The sequence below is a fragment of the Alligator mississippiensis genome, chromosome 2 (assembly GCF_030867095.1).
Source record: "Alligator mississippiensis isolate rAllMis1 chromosome 2, rAllMis1, whole genome shotgun sequence".
Taxonomy (NCBI): domain Eukaryota; kingdom Metazoa; phylum Chordata; order Crocodylia; family Alligatoridae; genus Alligator; species Alligator mississippiensis.
Genome location: NC_081825.1, coordinates 20,935,480 through 20,947,481, shown reverse-complemented (window position 1 = coordinate 20,947,481; position 12,002 = coordinate 20,935,480). Strand labels below are relative to the sequence as shown.

The following is a 12,002-nucleotide window of genomic DNA, read 5'->3' as shown; positions in this document are numbered from 1 at the left end:
CCTTTGTCTGCTGCAGTTGAGGTACACAGGAACAGTGGACATCACTAGGGTAATTGGGGAGGGAGGAGGAAACCAGGGCAGCAGCCCTGGGTGTCAATGTGGGGGTGGGGGGCAGAAAATTAACAGCCACTGGTGGCAGCCAGGAGCAACCACTGCCCTGTGTGTTACTCACAGAGCTGCCCAGGCATTTTTCCAATGGTCACTTCTGTTATGGTTGGTCCCTGACCTACTTCAGGGACCTAACATCATGCTGATGGCACTCTGCTCAGGATAGTAAGTGCTCTCTATTTAGCTTCACATCACTTGTGATAGACCAAGTCCTCTCCTAAAGGAGGCAGCCTCCAGGAATCCAAGCATTCATCTTACATAAATCAGCCTCAAAATATCAGGGGCTAGCACTGCAAAATTTTCCCTGCCTATGAGCACAAGTGTGAAGAACCATGCTTCCTGACATAGTACATGGACTTCAAAGTAGGAATTAGCATCCTGTTAGCTACTTCAATTTTTCAAATAGGTCAAAACGTGCAGAATAAATCAACAGGCCAGAAAGTCTCAAATGGTCAGGTTTGTTTTCTATCTTACTTGCTCCTGCCAACCATAGGCATCCACTCATGGGTCTCGCTCATCCTCCTTTTCACTTGTGCTGCTGAGGAAAAAAATTGCACTGGCAGGGAGATAGGTCTGAATTTCTCTGACTGACTGAATTTCTCTGACTCTATCAGACCACCCCAGTGAAAATACAATATCTTCACAGGCTGATTCCTGTTTCCTAGCAGATCTCTTAGCTTTTATTAAACCTGATAACATCCCAGGGTATGCAAGGGAAGACTGGTTGAGCTTGCTGTTACCTAAAAGGTTCCTCTCCATCTGAGGCATAATGCATGTCTAGGATCATCTGATTCAAGCTAAGTTTCTCTCTCAGACTATGATAAACAGCATCCAATTAGGTAGAGAATGCTCAAAAGAAAAGGCCTTTGAGAGAGATGGTGTGGGAGAAGTATACAAGCCTTCCTGGTTGGTTCATACATCTGTCCAAGTCAGGAAAGAGGGAGGGTCTCTCCCAGCATAAAACAGATGACAAGAAATGACCTACACCCGCTAAATGACTCCATGTTGCAGCACTACTTGTTAGACTTCTTGCCACATAGTGAATCCACAGTGTTTTAGGCACAGTGCATGGAGAGTAAGCTGCTGAAACAGGGGGTCTGCAGAAGCTGGCATGCTGAGGAGGAAGCCACCTGAGGTGGTCAATAGGAAACAATGAGGAGAGTATAGTGGCTGAAGTCTCACCCTTGTCACAGATTTAAGTGCCTAGCTCAAGACTACAGAGATGTCACCCTCCACCTAGGATTAACCCTGCCTGAACACTCCTGAGTCAAGACTTCCTTGGGCCCATCTCTCAGAAAACATGGTAGCAGGAGGGCATGGGAACTAACCTAGTAGCTAGCACACTGACCCAGTGTGGGGAGTCTCTCCTGTTGGAGCCATTTCATTTTGCATGGAAAAACCAAATAAGAGACAGGAGAGAGCGCAAGGGAGCACTGATGGCCTGATGCTAAAAGCTCTTACCTGTGAGGAGAGAGGACCTGGGTTGCAGACCCTATTCCAATGAATGTAGAAGTATTGTAATCATTCTATGCAAAGTAAGAGCTTCAGCAGGAGAGGACTGACTGATCCACATCCTTGAATGCCTTATAGCCTCCTAATTCACTCATGGATTTAAATCAGTTCAGGCTGGAGATGTACCACACTTATGGTCTCCCATGTCTCAGGCAAGTGCACTAACCCTGGACAACTATGAGTAAGAGACCAACACTACCTCTGCTAGCCTCGTTGTATTTGGGGTCATCTCGTACACCTACCAGACTGGGTCCCTCAAGCGAGAGACACAGGGTAGCATCCCGTATGGACACCAACTGGGTTTTGGCAGTTCTGGGCACTTAACTCACCATGTATCTGGGTCCATGAAGGCAGTTTTCCTTAAGTGCTCCCAGGGGTAACTGTTCTTCTGGTGTGGTTTAGTACCTGCTGAGGTGCTGGGGTTTAAAGCCCACTTTATGGAAGTGAGAGGCTCCTCCCTAGTTTGCTCCTGCAGCCATGTGGCTGAGGGCAGGCGAAACTTGGGGGTATCTGAACCCCCAACCCTCCGGGCTTGGGCCTGCATGTAGGATGCCTGCCAAAAGACTTTGGAAATATCTGAAGCCCCTGGTGGGGGTAGAGGATGTGTGCTGGTTGTAGGGCCACTTACGGTTCTGGACTGACCCATGGATTTGGCTGATCTGGCTTGGAATACGAAAAAGTTCTTTAAAAAAAAAAAAATCTGTTCTTAACCTGGCAGGGGGAATACCATGCATCTGTGTCCATGAAGGCAGTTTTCCTAAAGTGCACCTGGGGAGAACTTCTCTTCTGGCATGGTTCAGTACCTGCTGAGGTGTAGCACCTTTAAGCCCACTTTATGGAACTGGGGGGTCTTCTCCCTAGCTTGCTCCTGCGGCCTGATGGCTGAGGGCAAGCAAAACTCGGGGGCATCTGAACCCCAAGCCTCTGGGCTTGGGCCTGCAAGTAGGATGCCTGCCAAAGGATCTGGAAACATCTGAAGCCCCAGATGGAGGTGGAAGATGTTTGCTGGTAGCATGTAGGGCCACTTACAGTTCTGGACTGTTGGATTTGGAATTAGTTTTGGCTAATCTGGCTTGGAATGAATACATTTTTTTTAAGTGCCTGGTCTTATCAGCCATAATATCTGATATGCCTTCCATGGGAGGGCTTAGTGTTGAGGGATTTTTGGACCTGGGAGGGGAATCAGAGCTTGCTCTATTCCCTCCGTGCATCAGCGTGGTATTGCAATGTTTCCAGGAGTGGTTCCCCCTTTGGGGAACATGTGGCAGTATCAAAAATAGAATTTACACTTGTGTTACTTGAGATGCCTGGTGGTCTTAGCAGTAAGGTGGCGTAGTTGTCAGCAGAGAATCAGTTTATGTGACTGTTCCTGCACCTGAACAGAGAGTGTGGTTGAAAGGGGTGTGGGTTGGAGGCAGTGTGGATGCTGGCCTCATGGAATCATAGAAAATTAGGGCTAGAAGGGACCTCAGGAGGTCTAGTCCAGCATTTCTCAATCCCTGGGTCATGACCCACTTAGCAGGTCGCAGGAATATATGAAAAGGGTGCAAATGAAATTTTAAAAACGGATTCTCCTTTAAAAGGAGGAAATGCGGGATACCGCAGCGTTCCAGCCGACAAGGGCCTGCTTGGGGCCCCCATGCGCCACCCCACACGCCCCGCCCTACACACTGGGGGGTCTGGGGACAGGGGGCAGTGGGTCGAGGGAGGGGCACTGGGTCAGGACTGACCATCAGTGTTTATAAATGAGTCATGGTACAACAAAGGTTGAGAACCGCTGTCCTAGAGAGTAACTATGTTTTTTTAAGTGCTGATTTTAATTACATACCTTTATCCGAGCTCTTATCACTGCCACTTATGATCCAAGTTCAGTTCATTCCTTAGGTTACATCTTCTCTTCTTTCTTTCTTTTTTTTTCATTTCTTTTCCCCCTGTCTTTCTAACCTTGGACAAAAGTTTCTATAGCTTCCTGTTTGTCTCTGGGAACACTTAAATCCAGTTAGAACTGTGCTCAGAGGAGAAACGGAGTGATCCTAACGAATAACTGAAAAAGACAAAAAAGCAAATTTTATTCCCTTCTGTATGTCACTGCCTATGCAGCCAATCACTCAAAAACATGCCTCCTACTTTAAAGGAACGATCCTACTCTGTCCAGGGAGGCACAGAGCGCTCCTATTCTCTCAATAGGCAGCCTTTGTGTCTCACATAGCCTAAGCACTGGCAGGGAGTTGCTTATAGGCAGGTAACAGAAGCTAACTACAGGGTGGAGGGAAGAGAGGTGGGACCAGACATTTGGCCCTGGGATGCACACCGCCATCATCTTGGGATCCAGGTCTCGCTGGAGGTGGGGGTGAGGATCCCTCGCCACCTTTCCCCAAGGGCTAGTGGCAAGTACCTTAAGTAAACAGGAGAGCTGGAGTCTAGGCTCTTCTCAGCCTCAGTCTGAATCTGCATCTCCCACTTCCCAAGGGCAGTGCCCCAACAAACAGGTTTAAGGTGGGAGCAGCTTGGTTCTCACCACAGCATTTCAGCAAACTATGTGGCATTTTTCAGATTTCAAGCCACTAAATCAGTGCATGTGGACCAGGAGTTACTGTAACACAAATAACGGACCAAGAAGGGATCCGCCCATCAGAAGTGGTGCTTCTGAAACCTTGAGCATGTCCTGGCAGAGAGCAGCGCGTATCCGCATCCTGGTATTAGCCCTTTAAGGGCAATGTTATCAATCCGATACACTGCTTGAGCAGGCAGAACTATAACCAACCTGGAAGCAATGACTGACCTTCCCGCCGCGCTTGGCTCCGGCAAATTCTCTGAGGACGACACTGGCTGCAACATGAAGGGGCTTCTTTGTACTCTGTCTGCAAGCTCCCTCAATTAAATTTTAGATGTTGCTCCCTTTTACTGCCTGTCTCTGTTGCTTATTGTTACTTCAGTTCAGGGGCTCTAGCCAGACTGCTAGACACTGCTGTAGTCTGGAACAGAGATGTGACCAGTTTATTTAGAACAAAACCTTTCTTCAACCATCACAACGTGCTCCCACAGTGCTCCAACCAGGCTGATTTAGCTCCATTCTCATAGAGAAGCTAAAACTGTACCACTGCTTTCAGGAGAGAGAGGAAAAAACCCTTACACTTTTAAAGAAGACTTTTATTTGTGAGTAGAACTTAATGATACAACGAAGAAAGAAAAATACAGGACTTTGACCCCCCCATCCCGAAGTGTGTAGCCATACTGTACACAACTAGATTTCATATTGTCATACAAAGAATTCAAAGAACAGACTACAAAATTAGAAATTAAAAATCGTTGCATATGTGGTCAAAGATAAATGGAAGGACTCCATTAACTGAAACATAGAGCAATTAGTAATGTAATTACGACCCTGGCGATAAAACACAATTTAGCAAAGTAAGATAAGTACTGTATGCTTCCTAGTGTACAGAGGACATACAAGGTTAAAATACAAGCTCAAAGCCATTAGTGCCATGCAGTCCTTGCTAAACATTGCTGTTTAGGTGTCTCTCTTATGCAGTGATGTGCTGTTGTTTCTAATTCCACCTTACCTCTACCCTTTGCAAAATAAAAGTTAAATCTCTGGCGGTGTTATTTACTGCCACTAACCCTCTTTTCTCACTTGCAACCTTACAGTGCTAATTGGCATCTCTGGTGAGGTTGTCTTCCCTCTTTCCTTTACTACTTGAAACTGGTCTGAAGAATCTAGGTGTCTGAGGCCTAAAGTAGGCCTTATCTCTACAGCGCGTAACCTGTAGCTACTGTTCCTTGCTCCCACTGCACACATAAGGCATTCAATGTCTATGTCACTGGCTCTCAAACAGGGTTCTTCTGATACAGTCCTAAATGGTTCCACCCATAGTAAATTATTTTCAGGTACAGACACTGAAGGCAAGCCAATATTTTTCTCCCATGGAAGGACCTCTTAAAAGTTTTCTGCTGTTACCACCAGAAATGGGTCATATCTGACCCCCTAAAATTGCAAGGATTCCCCTTTTTTATGGTTGGGGCAAATGAAGATGTTTGCAGTCACATGCAAGTGCAGCAGAAGAAAATATTTTGCTTTTTCAAGGAAATTCCTTGATGCTGGATCTGCGCATGTGCTCAGCGACAGAGGCACAAGGAGTGCAAAGAGGATGGGAAAGTCAAAGGTGACTATCATCTTCCCAACTACACTATGTGCTAAATGGTTATGGCAACCCCTGGAATGCTAGAAGGAATTTCTGTTCCTGATTTAACCACTGCTGGCAACACAGGGGTCAAGAAATACCAGCGCCTGTAAGTGAAACAAAAGGATTAATATAAAAATGTGTAAGCATTTAGGTTTTTGATGGCTGGTGGGGGGAAGAAGGGATGAAGACACAAGCCTGTAAACAGCTTATATGCAGTAAGTTTGCATTTGAACCTGGGGAAGTTTGTCAGCTTAGGGGAACCTGTATTAAGAACCAAACCCAAAAGGCCCATGCTCTAGCTCATCACTTGAAAGTATCCCATATGCTTTCAGCTACTATTTTCCTGTTGAAAATAGGATGAGACCTCAAAATACCAAACTATTAAGAGTTTGATTCTTGCCAATGCATCACTTTTGTCAAGGAGGCAGGTCTATAAGGCAGGTTTCACTATATTGTAGTTAGTAGAAAAGCGAGGGTTCTTTGAACACACAGAATCAGCAGAAAACACCACCATCAGTTCAATTTGCTTAGACACCACGAGGTTAAGTGTAAGTCCCAGCTATACCACAAAAGAGAATGCAAGTGGAAGAGTGTTGGATCTACTGTTACAATAGTGAACAGGAGCAATACGGAGAGTCTCAAAGCTGTACTAGCACGTGATCTGTAATCACTGAGTACAGAAGCTTACATCTCAGTTCAAGAATGTGCCCTCTCTAAAATGCACGTGCAAAAGCATCCTCTCTGCAATGCACTAGTTAAAAACAAGCCCCCACTTGTGACAGGTTAAGTACAATATTGGAACAGAGCACGGTCAAGAGTGAGCAGATGCTGCATCGGGAATGTGGCCTTGTGAAAAATATGCTCTTCTGTTAAGCAACATGGGCTTGAAATTAAAAACGGTGGTTTAGGGTCTTCCTCATGGAAGCCATTTTGTTTGGTTACAAATTGGGGCTTGGATCTGTGGTTAGCTGCTGAGAACACAGGATTAGCACCTTTTTGCACATTAGTTTCCTGTTATAGCCTTAAACAATCAAGCTATCACTTGAAGGGTTGGTTGGTTTATTTGTTGCATTCCTTTACATAATAAGACAAAACACTCAGTACAATCTGGTACATTCTAGTGGTTAATGAGTTTAGATGTTAAACTATGACAGTGTTTCTGCAGTGCATTTGGCCTTTAGGAGTCACTCTTCTTTTTGTTCTTCTTCAGGAAGGAAGGAGTGCGGAACTTCTTTTTCTTTTTGGATGGGGACTTTCCCGGGGATTCATCACTCCCTGGATCGGCAGTTGCCCCTTCCTCAGCTGTGGGTGTTACTGCCTCTTCAGCAGGCTGAGACTGGGGTTCTTGATTTTCCACTGCAGGTGACTCAGTCTGGCCTTTGGTCAGATCTTCGTCACATTTACCTTCCTCTTCCTCCTTTCCGAAGGTTGGGAAGCTGAGTGCTTCTGAAGGCTCATCAGGGGTGAGGTCTGGGAGGGTTTGCTTGAAAGTTGCAGCATCACTGTCATCTTTGTAAGTCTGTTCCTGCAGTGTCTCTAATGGATTGACATGAAATATTTAGTTAGAGTGCACTGGCCTCCTTGAAAATGCATTAAGCTATATGATAGCCAGTGCTTCATGTGAGAGCCTAGTTCAGACTAATGTAAATCCTGCCAAACTTGCATATTTACTTTCGCTTTGGGCACTGGGATACATGTGGAATATCAAATGATTATTTTTACCTTCCACAGTTGATTCCATCCATGGTGGTCTAACTCACCAAGAGTAAATGGGAAGGGCTTATTCATAACATTTCAATGTTATTTTCTTTGCAAATGAAGGGACAATTTTTAGCACAGAGAACATGGGATTAAACCTACAACTTTGGCATTCAGGAGTTGGCGTCACTTGGTTCTTAATTCTAAAGTGCTTTTAGATTTGGTGGGATGGAACAAGGTTACAGCTCACTACAAGCCTATGGCCGAAGGTCAGCTAAAATCATTAATTTCCAATCTGCCAACCCACTTATTTATAAGTCCAGTAACTCACATGATGCTTCTCAGAGAGGATTTGATGACAAAGATAATTTCCAATTGAGGTCTTTTATTGCAAAGCCTTTATTAATTTTTACACTATTTACTCGTGTTATGGGGTTTAGCATGTTGTTAAATTAAATTAGCCAAGCCCAGTTTGCAAGACAAACTTACACTGGATGTGGCTGCTTATCCAGCCTTCCACTGGGGTTGGCCAGGGGGTAAGTACGTCTAAAGTGGTGCAAAGTCCTTGTAACAGTCTTATGCACAGTCTGCATTTCAGCCTGACCTGACCTGGATCTCTGTAGTCATCGGTGATGTTTAGCAACACTCAGCTTTAAACCCCTCTTCATAAAAAAATAATTTTAATTACATCCTGTTACTGCAAAGCAAATGGGCTGGCACTGAGCATGTAAGACCCAGTATGCATGGGAAGCACCAATTAATAAGCTTTCTGTTAGCTGTGTCAAATTCATAAGCACTGCTGCTGCTGCTGCATAAAAAAACCCCCAAGAGGATGAAAACCAGAGCATGGTGGTTTGTGAACTACAAGAAAGGGAGGGGCAACATTTCCCCTTTAGTAATTCAAGCTTGCTACAAGTGAGAGAATACATTTGGTAAGAGCATTAGATTTATTTCAAAACACTGAAGGTCATCACCACTCCTACAGACTCAGTATTTGACAGTATCTTTAAAGAACAGAACTGAAAAGTCCTCATCCTGAGTCGCTGTGAATACCTAGCGTGTTGTGAGCTCTCAGTGTCAGACTAGTGGAAACCACGTCAAACTCAGCATCAAGCCAAACGTTCCCAACACAGATGTTAGAGGCTGAAATTATGTTATTAAGGAGAGGATTTAAAAAGGTAAAAAAGAAAGCTTTTATGTATGTTAAGAGTTGCCTCACAAGGCTCTAGTCTGATTAGCCCCTTATGACCATTTCACAGCAGTTTATTTGTGGTACAAAAACCCCACTAGTCTTTTCAGTATTACCAACTGTCTGGTGTTTTCCATCAGGAATTTGAGTGAAAGGCATTAATCAGACTAATTCCCTTGTGCATGTACCATGAGTGATTTTCAAGGTAATTAGAAACTTAAAAAAAAACAAAAAGAAAAGAAAAGATTTCTGGATTATTCACAAAAAAAGCATTAGAAGCTACTGACATTTAAACAGCATCTGCCCTTTCCTGTACACTACACTTACATAAAAATGATTTACAACTCATTTCTCTAAATGAACTATTTTGCGTAGCCTTGAACTCTCCTCTGACGGATCATTCACTAGAGCGGAGCAAGTCTCTGACCCCGGGGCAGTTTTTGCTCGAATACGGGAACTCTACAAATTCCACATCAGTCCAATGGGACAAAGTCACCATGGAAGGGGCCAATGCCCTCAGGGACTTGAGGACTTCTATCAGCGAGGGGTTCAAAAGAAGTCCAAACCCAATTTCAGACATGACAACACTTAGGAATGTCAAAATCTCCCTGGAGATGTGGTATTTTCCATACACACAGACAGCGAGGCAGCGAACTCTGCAGCCGATCAGTAACATTTGTATTCACAACTCTGGCCCTAGTGGAGTTATGGAGATAAAAGGGGGGTTTTTCAAACATGGACACACATGCACACACTAGGGTTGCCAACTCTGACTCAAGCTATTCCAGGAGATTTTCTCCCCAATGTGATGTAATGTCATTAATTTCATTTTCTTAAAATATCCTATTAAGATCTCCCAGATTGCTTTCAATAGTCACCGGGAGATCGATGCCTATTCTGGTAGACTCCTGACCAATCTGGGAGGGTTGGCAACTGTAACCACACACACACACACACACACACACACACACACACTGGCATTACTGAATTGCCACCAAAGAAAGGTAACATTTTGAAAAGTATATTTGAAGAATAGTTGCAGTGAGAAAAGTGCCTGTGAGAACAGCACCCTCGCCCAACAGAGAGCCTGGGTGTCAGTTGCAGAGGTCATGGTATTCGGTCATAACTTCCTTGGTTTGGAAAATACCATATTTTCTCACATACTGCATGCCCTCAAATGAAACGTACACCTTGTTTTTTAAGGCAGAATGCAGAAAAAAAATCCAGAGTCAGGACTGAGTGTGAGATGTAGAGTAAATCCTCCTGGAACAGTGTCCAGGAAATGTGGCACCAGGAAGTTCCTCTTGTCAATTGTGCCAGGTGCCTGGACTGTCTCTTTTGGGACACCACATTACTTCTTGGACATGTTAGTTATGTTCCCAAGAGGACTTGTGCTAGCTAGGTCACACAAGGTTGGCCCCAAACCCTTCCAAGAGCAGTAATAAGACTGCTCGCTCTTTATTGTAAGTTGTTCTTTATTTAAAGTTCCTGTAAATCAAGTGTTGTTTCCACATAACAAGCCTCATCAAGATACACTACCAGGAGCTCACTTCCTGCTTCAGGCACAAGCTACAGCGCTCAGCCAAAAGCTATGGCTATGAGAGGGTTAACACAGGACTCCACTACCTGGGAAGCTGCCTGGCATGCACACGGTCTCCAGGCTTGCCTCTTTTTCAGCAAAGAAAACAACTTCCTCACTTAAAACACACACCAATTTTGGGGGCTGATTTTGGGGCAAAAGGTGCATGTTGTATGTAAGAAAATATGGTACAAGCACATCTGTATAAAATTAATATTTTATTAGCCCTGAAAAGCCAACACAGGCAAAGTTCCTGTTTTACCAGCTTATTAATGATGGAAGAGGCACCCAAGAATAGTTCAACTTGCATATTCTTTGAGTTGCAAGAAGCAACTGCCTTTTGAACAAGAACACAGGCGTATCAGGTGAAGGAGCTGTTGAGTCTTACGTATAGTCCGAAGGGAAAGTCACCGAGATACGTGGACTTTCCCCTTTCAAGATTCCAAACTTACATGTAAGATGCATTTAATTAACAAATATTCTGGGAAAGCAGCAACTAAAGAACTTAATGTCTGTCACTGTCTGAAAATGCCTGACTTTTTTTTTTTTTGTTAAAACACAAACAAAAAAAAACAAAACTCAGTAAACAACAAAGATGCAAGAGAATGAAGCAAAGCACAGAAAACTCTGGGAAAGAAGCAGAAACAAGTCAGAGTATGGGATGATACTTACTATGGTAACAGGTACTCTTTAGCATATCCACCTCCTGTTTGCAACGCAGCCACAAGAAGAAAAAAGCACAAGTAGAGAATCTGTGCATTCATCACAGCCATTGTGTTAAATTAGAAGAATGGTTGCAACCATTCTTATAGAAAACAGGATGCGATGAAGTAGTGAATGGAGACTTTGTAACAGACAAGTGATAATATCCAAAGTACAAGGTAAAGGTAACACAAGACAAATTAGATTACACCTGGTATTGATATTTATATCCTAGATTTTGCAACAACAGCAAAAAAAACCCCTAGACTTTCCCAGCCCTTTTCCCATTTGACAGATATTTTTGCTACACTGGGTTACCCAATCAAACTAAGATTCAAATATTTCTGGAGGTGTAATCCAAACACAATATTCAAGAAATGTGCAATCAGTGAGGATTTTCCAAACTAATTACTCATGTTCAGTTTAACGAAGCTCTGATTCACAAGGTGACAGAACATTGTGCTTCACCGCAGCAATTCTTGCTCAGAATGTGCCAAGGGAAGAAACAGTTCAGAAATTTCAAAATGGCAATTTGGAAGGATGCTAAGTGGTCCGAAGGACAGTGCACACTTCTTTGTTATTGTGAGCAGAACTCCTAGGACAGTTAGTTACAAAGCTCCACAAGACTGTTAAAAAAACTAAAAAATCCTTTTTACTAGTCTACATATTCTAGTTTGCATACATTCATGCTTCAGTCCATACTTGTGTAGCTACCGGATTCTGCCCCCCACCCCCAGCAAGAAGTAACATACCTTCTTCTAGCTTAATCGGTGTGCTGGGAGGAGTGCGAGCTGAAGGAGGGTCTGGGACACTCTTTTCTTTCTCTTGTCTGGCATCTTCTGAAGGCTCTACTCATGCATCAGCATGGAAGCGAAAACCAAACAGCACACGCAACTGTTAGGAATGCATACACCACACATGTCCCCTGCACCCCTAAAAATCATCTGGGAATAACTTTTTCTGAATGCAAATTGTCAGAATGCTTAATAATTCCAAAGCAGGCAAAAGATTCATGTGATCAACAGAC

General features: G+C 43.9%; 1 protein-coding gene and 1 pseudogene across 11 annotated transcripts in view; one reads left to right on the top strand and one right to left on the bottom strand.

Moving 5' to 3' along the window:
• The first annotated feature begins 2,702 nt into the window (after positions 1 to 2,702).
• LOC132248975 (U2 spliceosomal RNA) lies at positions 2,703 to 2,872 on the top strand (annotated as a pseudogene).
• Positions 2,873 to 4,749: 1,877 nt separating this feature from the next.
• Positions 4,750 to 12,002, bottom strand: part of ADD1 (adducin 1) — a 126,783-nt gene continuing 119,530 nt past the window's right edge. For 6 of the 11 annotated variants that reach the window (XM_019478976.2, XM_059721524.1, XM_014607670.3 and 3 more), the window contains 2 exons: positions 11,728 to 11,823; positions 4,750 to 7,343 (listed from right to left, as the gene is read on the bottom strand). In XM_019478976.2, the coding sequence (XP_019334521.1) occupies positions 6,985 to 7,343; positions 11,728 to 11,823 (455 nt within the window). In that variant the 3' untranslated portion in view covers positions 4,750 to 6,984. Of the gene's footprint in view, positions 7,344 to 10,944; positions 10,980 to 11,727; positions 11,824 to 12,002 lie in introns of those variants that run through there. The other 5 variants (XM_059721527.1, XM_019479007.2, XM_019478998.2 and 2 more) reach the window with 2 other exon arrangements.